The sequence below is a fragment of the Haliaeetus leucocephalus genome, unplaced genomic scaffold, assembly GCF_000737465.1.
Source record: "Haliaeetus leucocephalus isolate CR32 unplaced genomic scaffold, Haliaeetus_leucocephalus-4.0 Scaffold154, whole genome shotgun sequence".
In the NCBI taxonomy this organism is placed as follows: domain Eukaryota; kingdom Metazoa; phylum Chordata; class Aves; order Accipitriformes; family Accipitridae; genus Haliaeetus; species Haliaeetus leucocephalus.
Window position 1 is genome coordinate 589,589 of NW_010972590.1, and position 13,967 is coordinate 603,555.

The 13,967-nt window shown below is 37.7% G+C and overlaps 1 protein-coding gene across 1 annotated transcript in view; it reads right to left on the bottom strand.

Moving 5' to 3' along the window:
- The window catches only part of CCDC171 (coiled-coil domain containing 171), a 139,947-nt gene that overhangs the window by 25,832 nt on the left and 100,148 nt on the right, over positions 1-13,967 (bottom strand). Inside the window, exon 22 of the mRNA XM_010562090.1 lies at positions 5,222-5,353. Coding sequence (XP_010560392.1) covers positions 5,222-5,353 — 132 coding nt within the window. The remainder of the gene's footprint in view (positions 1-5,221; positions 5,354-13,967) is intronic.

A 13,967-nucleotide genomic window follows, 5' to 3' on the forward strand; every position in this document is an offset into this window, starting at 1 on the left:
AGGGCGAGCGCAGGGGGACGGGGGGGGGGGGGGGGGGCGGGCGCAGGCAGAGAGAGAGGAAGAGGGGCAGCAGCAGAGGGACAGTGGGGACAGAAAGACAGAGAGAGAGACAGAGCAAGCAAGACAGACCGGAGTGGGAAAGACAGGCACAGGGAGCAGGAGAGAGGGGCAGAGACTGAGAGAGAGAGAGCGAGGCAGAGTGGCAGGCAGAGATGAACCGAGAGAAAGCACAAGCGCCCAGCAGAGAGAGCAGGCACGGCAGGGAGAGGGAGAGCAGCAGAGAACGCGTGCTCGTGCAGCAGTGTGCACACAGCAGCAAGCAAGCGTGCGGCAGAGAGTACACATGCAGTGCAGAGTGTGCACGCAGGACACAGGGAGAGACAACGTGCAGCAGAGAACGAGAGTGTGTGGCACACAGAGAGACAAAAAGAGAGGGAGACAGACACAGACAGATGAGACAAAGTGAAAACTTACCCATCTGAAACCCACCTGGAGGAGAAAAAGTACACCACAAGTGTATAGTACCTTTCAAAATTAAGGAAGAGCTTAGTAATGAAAAACATAGATAGGTTCACCTACTCAACTCCCTGGTTATAACAAACTAAAATTTTCTTAATATGCAAGGGATTTCCAACAGTCAGGTCAATCTTACATCTCAGGTGAAGGGCAGCACATAAAGAAATGCATTCTCCTAAGACCTATAAATACTGACAGATACATGTATGTCTACCCCTTTTACAGCAGAAGCCTGCCTATAGTCTCATCCTCACACCTGCTTTTTCATACACTACATAAACACATTAAATATGCACATCCTCATTAAAGTCACTCACAAAACTTGCCCATTTTGATTCCCTAATTCATATAAATCCTGTAAAACAGCAACACAAGTTCATCTGTGAATATCAGTTCTCTTCCAAACCAACATCCAGATGTAACATCACAGCCTTTAGCAACCAGATACTAGAGGAGGAAGAGGCCCACCATGCCAAATACTGACCAAAAGTCAAAAATAGGGCCAATTAATAAAATATGCAAATGGAGACTTTGAAGACAGAGGTCAGGGTAGTTCCCATGACACAGAAAATGGTTACTCTTTCCCTAATTGTACATCTGCAGGCAGCTACTATGTGTGAACATCAGTGGCTGGCTGATCACACAGCTGTATGCATGTCTTTCGGACACAGAGTGGATGTGATTCTGACAGCCACAGCTAGTTCCTTGTTGCCACTTTTTTTCACTGACACTCCCTGAATAAATCTGTTACTTCTGTGTATAGGAACACCTGGGACATTGTCCATAAAGTCAGTGCTCCTCTGCTATGTTTAAACAGCTCCTGTACCTCCTGTAAAACCAACCTGCAACAGTAGATACAGAGCATAACCTAGGTATGCAAGGCAAAGCCACTGATTTGTATGTTGTTAGCCTTTCCCTGTTCAGGAATCAAGCACTTATACACGAAGTATACATTACACATCCTATTGCTATTGCAAAGCTAGTCTGAGGTACCTAAATTTGCTTCAAGAAGTTTCTTTCATACCAGTTCTTACCCTTCTGCATCTCCAAATAGAAGAAATTCATTGTGAGAGTATACCAATGCTTAATTTTTTATGTATGAACATTTAAACCTTATCTGATTTATTGGGGGACTTTATGCATTGGTTTTTAGATCAAATTGCTTGCCATAAGCATTAATTACATATCTGATGTAAAAGTACTGGAGACAATTCAGAAGGAATCTTCTGAATGACCACTTTTTCTGTGAGCCAATAACCTCTTTCAGAAGAGAGAGTTAAGAGAACATTATCCTCTTCCTAAAGGTGTAGCACAACTCAATTTTGTATTTTATGAAGAGTTGATAACCTTTACTGGTTAACTTAAATAGTCATCTGCCAAGCAAGACTACTACAATTAGGAATTTCATGTTATTTCAGATGCTCCTTTTTACCTTATATCCTGTATTTATTGGAGGCTTCACATACAGTTCCACTTTTTGTCTTCAGTGGGAGCATTCAGGCACAGACAGAACAGCACACCTTAAATCCTGTTCTCATGTGTTTCAGGTGCTTGAAAATAATACTGTATTTTCCACTTTCAAAGTTAACTAAGTAACAAACCACAACTTTGTGACATAAGATCCTTCACAGCAATTAAATAGCAGGTCAATGTGTTTCAAAGCTACAGCAACCATATCATTTTACTTTTCAAGATACTGCACTTTTTTCATTATTTATCCATCTCAAGTGACATTTTCAAACTATTGTAGTAATTCTTGTTACAGTCCTCAAGAATTTAACAAATGCCTACAAATTAAGTCTGATTTTCACTACTTGCATGGGGCTTTAGAAGACATTCAGAGCAAGGACGTTCTTGTTGAATAACTTACATTTCAATCTATTACATAATTTTGTAATTTAAGAGCCATTACATGAAGTGCAGGCTTTGGAGAAGATACATAGAACTCTGTGTCCCAAATATTTCATTTCATTATCTAAAGGTCTATCACCAGAGTGTACAAAACATTATTTAAAAGATACACAACACTTCTTGTACAGCTTAACAATTACTTCTTTGGGGAATGAGAGAGGTTTTATTTGTGTGCTTGTTTGATTGGCCCTGTAAGCATTCATATTTGGAACATTGGATCCATTTACTAGAAAAAAACAGCCTTCTGGTTTTACAAGATAATTAACTAAGCATGTCACAAAAAACCAAAACTCTGATAGCTTAGTTCACAGTCAAGCAACTTAGGTTCATTATGCCAATCTTCTTTGCACTTGTGTCCTACAAAGAAAGCCTGTTTTTCCCAAGAAACATTCATATAGACATAACAGCAATTTAAAAATTCCAAGACTTCCCATATTCCCAAAGACAAGGAATATAGACCCCTAACGCCACTGAGCCCATCAGGTAAATTAAGGATAGCAGATTTCATTCAAAACACCTTTTAGAGCCACTTGCTTTCCGAAAAATTTGGAAGACAGATAACCCATGCAGATGTGTACACACATACAAATATACTAGCTTTTTTCTTCCTCTCATATGATGAAAGAGTGATACACGCTGAACTAATGGATACAAAATTATTAATTACTGATTCCAGCCACCTACTATGAACTAGATGCATGAATAATATAAATAAAATAATGCAGTCTTCTGTGAGTACTCAACAGTTCTGATAGCCAGTGCTTCATCCCTCTAACACTGTCTAATTTAGGATCTTAATTTTTATGCAATTTTTTAAAAGAAACCATCAAATATCAATACATTCAGACTTAGAAAAAACCTCCTTATGTCTAACAGTTGCAGATAATAAGGCCTTCAACTGAAATGTACTTGTCACAGAGTAACTATAAAATACATGTAGTAGTAGTGGTTATAGAGACCAGGCATGCAAACAGTGCCACTGGTTTTAATAAGAAGTGTCCATAAAGTGATTACTAACTGCTTACCTCATTCAAGATTGCAGGATTGTCCTTAATATAGTTTCACATACAGTGAAATTAAAATCAATTAGCTGACTCCCAGCTATAAAAGGCAAATTTTATAATAAAATTTCTGTAATGTACTAAGAAAGTTATCAAACAGGCACTATATAACTAGAGATGAGGAGAGGACAGGGGAAAGGAAAGGCAAAAAGGAACTGCACACTGAGATGGACTGTGAATCACTGATGCTGTTTGTGTACATACAAAGTAACCACGTGTAACTGGAGCTGTAAGGTGAACAAAAAGTATGTTTACAATACTGCACCACCAGTAAGCTACCCAGTGCATACATTACTATGTGTTAGTTATACCACAAGCACTCTGTACAAATATGAAATGCAACTTGTTACACTTCTGTTTCTCTTCGTCTTCTTAGAAAGAAGGAATAGGCTGTCTCACAATCGTTCTTAGGGTAAAAAAGAATGGGAGTTGGGATGGGACAAAAAAAAGGCAGCTATCACTGAATGGGCCACCAATTTAGAAAAGCAGTATTTAAAAGCTGGTGATTTCCATGACAGCGTCTTTGAAAACATGCCACCTGTGGAACCTTTTGCACAGCCTTAAAAGTGATCATCACTGTACTGGGGAAACAATTGCAACTCTACCCTCTGCTATAGACATACAGCTGCGTTAATTAAAGTTCATGGGAATCTCAAGGTGTTACACATTACTACTTTATTATGGAAACACAATAATACCCACATAATTTAAATCTTTATCATGTTGAATCACATGCATGCAAGAGGGCCACAGTGAGAAATGTCCAGCTTAGAATCTGCCTTTCTTGAATGTTTGTTTTGTGACCCTGTTCCTGCAACTATATACTGCATCTAGAACAGAAAATCTACAATAAATTAAAATGGATTACTACAGAAATGTACACACATTATGCAATACTTGTACTGTCTGTCTTCCTTGCACTTTACATGACTAGCTTTCCTCTCTCTGATTCACACAGAAGAGCACAATGAAAGAAGTATACATACTCACTCTGCCTTTCGTTCCCTCATTGCAAAAACAAAATGTTCTGCCTTTAGCAATAATGTATCATAAGAATGAAGTCATCCTGCACAGCTATGAAGACTAAGGGACAGTTTGTGTACAAAAAGATGTAACAAACTTAAAAACAATAAGGAGGCATTGCACAGAATCCATTTTCAGAGCTCAAAATATGTACATTTTCAGTTCACTTTTCTTTTTTCCCCATTGTTTCCTCCTAATGAAAATAGTATTTTGAAACATACAAGTCTTTAAACCTACACAAACAGCTTCTATATTTAAGTATTCCAAATAGCAGTTTCTTTTAAATTAGGAATGCTCAAAAATAACTATTACTTCTAAAACTGTAATATGGAAAAATCTGATACTGACCAAGAAGCAGCATAAAAATCCCCCCCCCCCCCCCCATTTTATTTGTCTTGCTTAAATTAAAGGGGGGGGGGGAGGAAAGGAAGGGTGGAATTGAGTGATATTAATTTTCAAATATAACATTTGCATTTTTTCATGGTCATATTCCCATCAGTTATTAAACATTGTAACTGCAAAATTAAAAGTTCATATCATCTCTGAAATATTGTATTCAAGAGTATATATGGAAATTATTTCTTTTTCAACTCTTGACTGCAATAGTTTTGAAGCTTTTTGTTCTCCACACATTCAGAGCAGTCTAGCTTCTTGTTCTATCTCAGATGCAAAAAAGGAAAAAAAGAAACAGGATTATTTTAGACTCTAACCTGAAATGCTACAACCTCTGGCCTGCCCTTCAGCCTTTCCACTGCAAAGGTCTCTAGGTGCAGTTTGGGTAGCTGCAGGGTGAAGTCATTCCTGGTTGCCGCAGTCCGTGACAGCAAGGTCTGATCTCTGACCTAAAGGGAAAAAAACAGCATCAATGGTAATTCCCCTTCAGACACATTAACTGGGATGAACTGGGTCCCCTTGAGCCCACTGAGTGGACTTGCATTGATCGCTGGACCTGAAATCCATGAATAAATTTAGGACTAATTGATTTTTCGTTGCAAATAAATCTCTAATTCAGAGTGCTGGGAGAGAATGTTAAGAAGAAAAAGCATCTTCCCCTGGTCTGAAATGAGAAGGAAAGAAGAGACACTAAGGGCTCACAAGACCACCTGGTATATACATTTCACAGGTCTGTCCTCTGTAAAAACCTCATAAGAAAAGAAATAGTAATTGTACTTCTGACTCAAACAAACATCAGCTATGAAATTAAAAAGTTCATGTGATCATACAAACAAGAAGCTGGCATGAGAGTTCTGTCTACTGTAGGGAGATCATATCAGTCCTCCACAATAAGGTTCATTTAATATCAATTCAGTTAAACCCCACATTAAAATGAATAATCCTCAAACAAAGCAAAATAAACCAACCTGTAGCTCTGCAATTAACAGAAGGAGAAAAAAACCCAAACCTTCTATAAGATTTCTTATTGTGGACTCACTGTAAGAAATAATGCACTAATTGGTATTAATCGACTTTTATACAGTTTCTAACTATGCCAAGTTGGAGTGGGAAATGCTACAATTTGCACAAAATTCAGACAGTTTGATATTTAGTTAGTTTTGCAGGCAGTCTGAAAAGAAAGGATGAAACAAAACCCCCAAGCAGTAGCAATGCCATTTCTACATACGGCCACAACCATCACCAAAGGCCGTTGGTGTCACAGTGCCACCTGCTGACTAAGCGAGAAACTGGTTTTAATTTAAAAACTCGCGTGCCTTCGGAGTGGTACAAACGCATAGGTAAAACTCTCAGCAACGTAGTGATTAACGCTTTTGTCTTTAAACACAGCCAGACTTACTAGTGTTGAACACGAGACAAATATTGTTATCATTATTTAAAATGCAACATTTTTCCACATATTAAAACATGTAATTAGTCTATCAGCATGGCTGTGAAATTACATGTATTTAACACAGAACTTCCATGGACACATCACTTACATTCAGATACCATGTGCTGCTGCACACCCATTTTTCATTCTATTTAATACAAAAATTATCATGTCTACCTCCACGAGGTCCCAGTAGTCAGGTTAGATTCTAATACAGATGGATAGTCACACATACAAATATATGTTACTATAAATGAATAGATGAAATACATTCATTTGGCATAGACTCTGTCTGTTGAGTAGCAATAGCTAGTACTGCAAAAATAATTTACTGTCTTTAACAACAATGAACAGTCTGATACTAAAACATATGCTAAATATATACTAAATACATATAAATCAACAGATACACCATTTACTAAATACTCTTTAAAATAAATTTCAGTTTTTCTTAGAGCCTCCCTTGCCCAAAAGAACTCACCAAACATGAATTAAAACATGTCCATTCATTTTAAATCCCAATTACTTTTTTGTAACCACTTACAAAATTAATTTTTGTAAAATGTTGCTCAGGAGTGAACATATTTCAAATAATAGCACAGCCTTTGAAATCTGCTCTGACTGAAAGAAGTATGCATGTGTAAATCTACTGATACAAAGAAGAAAAGATTTTATTTTATTTGTTGCTCTATTCTGTGGGAATAGGGAGCCCTACATTTCCCAAGTTGACCTAAAGAATTCCTGTCAATACCTGTGGCTGCCAAACATATGCACTATGATGCAATTTTTATAACAGGAAAGGTCCTCTACACATTTTTTGCACACATAGTGCACTAGGTTCAGGATATACAGTCCTGTGGAACAAACATACTCTCTAGAGTGTTCTGTCAGCATGTGTAATTCCGGTCAGATGTTAACCTTGCTGAATATAACAAAATGCATTACTTTAAATATATATATATATATATACACATACACACACATACATACATTTGATTTACATTTTTATAGCTTATATATCCCAACTTTTCAGTGTCTTTGCTGCCAATATGCACACAGATAAAAGAAAACATTAATGTGGATTAAGGTACTAAGAATTTATCAACATCAAACCACCAGTGTTTTGCCTTCTACCCTTCTGAACCGTAGTCAATAGATCTAAATATTTTACTGCACCCTGGCCAATTCATTGTTTGATGTTTAAAAACTCACCCAGAATCAAAGAAAATTTATTAAATTTCAGTCCCCAAATGAGATACTATTAGCTTTGAAAGTCAAGTTTAACTGCGATATTGATGATTCTCTTTTTTCTGTGACAAAATTCACAAGGGAAATCCCTATGTCAAAGTACAAAAGCAGATTGCTAATACTAGGGGGAAAAAAACAATGTATAAGCAATGTAGGTATAATACACACACAATACAGACAGTCGAAGTCCTTTTAACCCTATTAGTTTCAAACTCTCCATTTCAGTATTGGGGCCTGACACTCACTGAACAATAAAATATAAAAGCCATTTTTTAAAATGGCTGAATTGTGGTAAACATATGCCATTAATACCACTACACCAGAAAAGTACAGATTAGCTCCTTAAAGAGTATATTTAACATGAAAATTCACAACTAAAAAAACAAACCCAAAACTTTTTGTGTTTGTAAATACTTAGATCGTAAAGAATAAATCTCATTATCAACATGCATACTGAGAAACAGAAAATGAAGCTAGAGTTTTCCTTTGAAAAGTACTCACAGGGATTTGGGAAAAATTATAAGAACAAAAGACTGGGCATATACTATACAAATATCTGAAACCAGTCTTCAAGCTGACTACCTGTTCAAGGAATGGAAAGCTATAATGGCCATGCCTGCATGGAATCATGCTAAATAGGCCGTGCCTATATGAAATCTTAGTTAAGAATAATTTCATCACTTTCTGGCTATTTGCTTTTTCAGATCCAGAAAGACAATGATAGGAGTTTGGAGACTGTGATTATTTCCTGATCTTCTAAGGAAGTAAGCACAGTACTCACATACATTTACATTACAGAAATATCAGGCAAAGGTAAAGCTGGTAATTTTAATTAAAAAAATTTTTTTTTTTTTTTTTTGGCAGCTTGACAGAGAAGAAAACCATCCTACGCAGTTAAGCTTTATGATACAAGTTTCAGAGCTTTTTTGTATTTAATGACACTTTTTTTTTCTCGACATGAATTCTAAAGGAAGACTATTCTACCTGAGAGGTCTCCTTAGGCTAGAGACCTAATGCTATAATCGAAAAAACCTAATCAGCTAATCAGGCTTACTGCAATGATTAAAAATGTCTGAAACCAGTTCCACTTCCCTATACTCAAAAATTAATATAGAGAAAAAATAAATAGATGTATCTATAGCCAATGCTAGTGAAGATTTTGGCTATTTCTCATTTCGGTAAGCATAATTTTGGCTGAGACCGTGAAAAACTGCAAGACTGATTTTATATGGAGCAGGGTAAGTACTGCGACAGTGGGCCGCTAAGTATGATCATTAGATTTTTCAGTTTAGCCTTACGTAAATACTGGCTGGCAACAGGCAAAATCACAAACAGATCCACACAACTCTACTACAACACTCAAAACATTTTAAAACAAAGGAGCACAGTGACTTATGACAGTGTTTAACTTTTTAATTAATTAAGAGAGCAACACAGAAGACAACCCTATAGCTACTCAATTTAAAATCAATAAAGTACTGATGAATTCAGATCAAAGCTGAAACTGAATAATAAACTGAAGTTAAATTATTGACTGAACCAAGGTGTAGAATTTGATGGGCTAATTCCACATGTCCAAAAATGATGTTAAAAATTCTCAGCTGATCAGGGATAATTTTATTTACAGTCCACTTCTGTGCTTACTTGTTTGTTTTCTCTCTGCACAGTTTGAGCTGGTATGTCCAGTTACACCAACAGAGACATGGTACTAAATGGTAGCAAGTTGTAAGTGGTATTAAGATGTGCTTACCCCTCCATAATTCTTTGCTCTTTGCCTGGTTACTGTCTGACTGGTACAACAAACCTGAGATTTTAGTTGCTTATTTTGGGCCTACTTCAATGCTTTCTTATGGTGAAAAGAAAATAAGATTATTTATGGATATAAACTTCACTATGTAAGCTATACAGGAGAACCTTTTGTAAGTTCAAAGTTCACCAGTTCTACATAAAAAACAGTACCTGGAAAGTAAAAGACTTTGGGCTTATTTTACTTTCATTTCCTACTACTATTTTTAATAGCATATCATCTGCAATTTAAACAGTGGAACAAAACCCACAGTGATGCAGTGATTTGGTGGTAAGTGAATGGCAAACAGTGATTTAGTCTGCTTGACTTTGAGATGACCATATTGCTGAGATAACAGAAGCTACAAATATGTTATGCAAATCATTCTAAAAGAGTGCAAGCAAATGGTTTCTGCTACACCATTATGTGTTCTGCATGTGACATATAATTAACAAAAATGTTTTTAGAACTTTTTAAAATAGAAGGAGGCTGTTTGAATGCAAACTGCATCTTAGTCTTAACCGCAGTCTTGTAAATATGTGGCTGATTTAGCTGCATAATGTCCGTACCTCCAGGGCAGCATGTAGAATGGAGGCCATACTGCACAAATCAAGGACATGCACATCTACTGCATGTGGTCCTTTGCCTTCTTTGATAAGAAGCACTTTAACAGAAATAAGTTATATAGTAACTCATTTGAATGGGCAAGTCTTTGTTACAGTGGCACAAATGATCACGGAACTAAGGAGAATAACAAAAAAAGTATATACAATGGTGGACAGAATTAAACCTTCATGAACACTTCCTAATTTTTTAATATTTAGTTATGAACTGTTGATGTTCTCTTAGTCTATACTAAAAAATACAAGTGAATATACATGAAGGAGGTTGCACCAACAATAGTACTGAATAGCGTTGATAACAGTAGTTCTTCATGTGAGTAAGTTGCCAATCCAGATGATCTTTCTAAAGATATAATCCATATACTGTCATTCCTGAGTACAGGCTCTCTAGAAGATCACACCTGAAGTATTAGACCTTTAAGGGAATACAGACCCCAAAAGATTTGCTGAAGGATTTGGCACATGTGACCCAAAGAACTATATACCGCAGTACCCTGTCGGATCCAAGAGACAATCTGTTAATAGTTGCTCATAAACACCAGAGTCTGAGTCTGCCCTGAAAATAAGGAAACCACTCAAAAAGCACATATTCATCTTACTGAATGAGGGCCTATACAATCACAGAGACAATATTTTCCATCAAGATGCTTCAGCAATCAAGGATCACTCCAGAAATAGAGAGACTGCCTGTGACAAGATTACATTGTTTAAACTGAAGGCACCTTAAATCAAACACCTGAGCACTAGAAAACCATAGCCAGAATTAGAGAGCCAAACAGGTGAGGAATGATGTTGGGAACCAAACCAGTCAACTGAACTGCAAAAAAACCCCCTCAAACTCTTCCTGCGCTCCCCCTGTCACCCCTGCCCCCCCGAAGGCCAAACCAAACTACACCAAATCACAACTTACCTTGCTTAGACAAAATACTGCCTCATAGGAGGGAAAGGGAAAAAGAGCAGCATGATACTGTTAAATGGATAGTTGTTATACAGCCACCACAGTCAGGTTTAAGTACTCTATTAAAGGCCAGCAGATTGTTGCATACTTTTTCATTAAAAGAAGGAATACATCCTCAAACCCAAGGGTCTGACTTGTGTTGATAGTGGATGTTTTAAGTAGCATTTCCACATACCCTGCTGTAGGTTGCCATACACGAGTGTAATTAGGTATACCAAATATTTCACTTAACTGCAAATCTACTAAAAATTTCTGTATCAGCATACAGATTTAGTCACTATCCTTTTCGATTACTGCCATGCAAATCTGTATTTAATTGCAGTACAAGCCATTTCATAGGTTGTTTTGAATGTTCTTCTGAACACTAATTACTGCATAACAGCATTTGTTTGTGTAAGGAGACATGTATGTCATAAAACTGATGTTTTGGGTATGCTTGGCTTTTTCTTCTTTTTTTTTTCTCAAAGACTAGTCAAGATTCTGGAAATTAATCTTCTGAGTAGAATACCATCCCAGGCTTACCTGTAAGTTTAATTCATGCTTTCTCATATTACTACACACACACACACTACACACTCTGTTGAATAAGATGCTAATTTGATCCAGAGTTGTTTCTTCCAGCATTGACCACTGCACCTAAGCTTTGTTGTAGTTGCAGGATGTGCACTATAATACATCCCCTATGAATGGATTTCAATGACCTTGGTCTGAAAATGAATCTATGTCTGAAGAAAATAAGTTAATGTATTCAGTAATTCCACAATTCTCCAAACAAGGATTTTTCCTTACTGAAGGCAAACTGCACAAAAGCATTCAGGCTACTAAAAAAAAAAAACAAAACAAAACCCAAACCCCCCAAAACCCCAAAAGACAAAGAAGATAAATGCACCCTGAAATTAATTATTTAGATATATCTAAACTGAAAACAGTTAAGTACATGGCTATGACATTCGGCAATGTCTTATCTTTAGTTTGTCAAGGTTTTTAAATCCCTCTTGAGCTGGAGTACCATTTTTAGCTTGGCTAGGTCAGAATGACACTGAACAGTATGAGTGATGACACACTAGACAGCTATATGGACAGAGTTGTCATCAGCAAGCCAGCTGTGCTAACACCTGTATGTCCTGCACAACTGATCTTTAGGAACAAGGATCAAGAAAGTCAGATTACTGGAGGGGGAAACAAAAGTCATTCATAAAACACTGAAATGAAGAGGTGCCAATTTGAGATAGAGAAGGAAAAAAAGTGATCTTTTTATTGCTTTTTTTTTTAATCACAGAGAAATAATAGCTTGTTTCCTACTGTAAACTTCTTACAACAGTCATTTAGAATTTCAATATTCTAATTGGATTTTCTGTGATTTTATTGCATGTACACATACCCACTGTTTCAACAGGCTTGCAATAGGACTGGTTTAGAACAACCAAGGACCACAGAGATGAACAGATCCTGAGCACACACACACAAGCGGGCTTCACTCTGTTAATGTGTCTAAACATACCGAAGAACCAGCTCGGGGAGTTACATTAGACTAGGGAAAAAAATTCAGGTTGAGATCTCTAAAACTAGAGCTTTTAAATCATTACTGAGGTAACTAAATAATATGATAGACTACAGATCCCAGTTAACTCAGAGAATGTGGCTGATCAGTACACCTAAAAGTACTGAAATCTGATTTTGGCAGCTAACTTAAACCTCATAACTGTTCTGTTTTTTCAAGGCCTGATCAATTTGTCATTTCTGGCTGAAACTAACAATTAATGCTACTTAACACTGAGTGTGTTTACTGATGTAGTCACTTGTATATGGACTTAAACCTATTGCAAATAAATTTCTTACAGGCCATGAAACAACCATCATAAGGAAGTGCATTTTACTGCTATGGACCATAGTAGAAATAGCAATTTAATGCTATGACGTTACTCATTCTCAAGTCTTCAGTGGTCCCACCCCATCTCCAACTGTCTCTTTGTCCTGTATTAAAAACATCATTATCATAAATATCATGAAGATAATTCTGTCTTTGTATTTTACAAGTATATAACAGGATGGATCATAGCGTTCAGATTTTTTTCAGCTGATAGAACTGTGGGGCCCAAATCTCATGCATAACCAGTTTAGGGACATTTTGGAGAAGACAACAGGGGTAGAAGGGGAGCAGCAGTGAGGCAATGAAACACAATGGTGGAAGGATTTCAAGGCACAACCGCTGACGGGTCTGCATGGAAGCTGTTCTGCCAGCTGGCATATGAACCTTTCCATCAGCAGAAATGAAGTGCATTACAGAAGTGGATGAAGAAGAATTTTTTTTGACTGAGTGCCAAAAGGAAAGGAGCACACTGGATAGGTACTTTGACCCCTGAGCTGTCCTGAAATGTCAGAATGAGTGGTTTGCTAACCAGTATTGGGAAAAAGATTTTTTTAGGGAGTTTGGGGTTTTTTTGTTTTTACTGACTCATTATCACAGCTCGTCAGCGCCACAGGGTAGTGGGTAACAGCCTAAGCTTGTGAAGACAAGGTATTTTATTAACCTGTTAAAATTGCCAAACCCTATGCAGCCAGGGCTGGGACAGGCTGAAAACTCTGCCAGCTCATAAAGCTTGTCAAGACTTTAATAGTTAAGAGTACACGGGGAAACAGAAACAATTTTCCATCTCTGTACAGGCTGACTCACTGGGATGACTTCCCATGGCGGTGTTTTGCACAGGCAGAGTTCAGAGAACAGGGATTTAGGGAGGCTGACGCAGTTGCGGCACGGTACCAGGTGCAGTGCCCAGGCGCTGGCAGGAGGGGCTGCAGGGCGGCCTCTGTGAGGAGAGGCCCGGGCTGCCCCGGGCCGGACACGGCCGGTTCGGCCGGCTCCAACCCGCCCACTGCAGAGCACAGCTGAGCCCTGCAAGCAAGCTGGTGGCCCCTCTGTGAAAATGTATTTAAGAAAGGGCAAAACCCACACAGGCAGAGGAAGAGGGAAGAAAAAGAGAAACAGCCCTGCGAACACCAAAGTCACAGAAGAAGC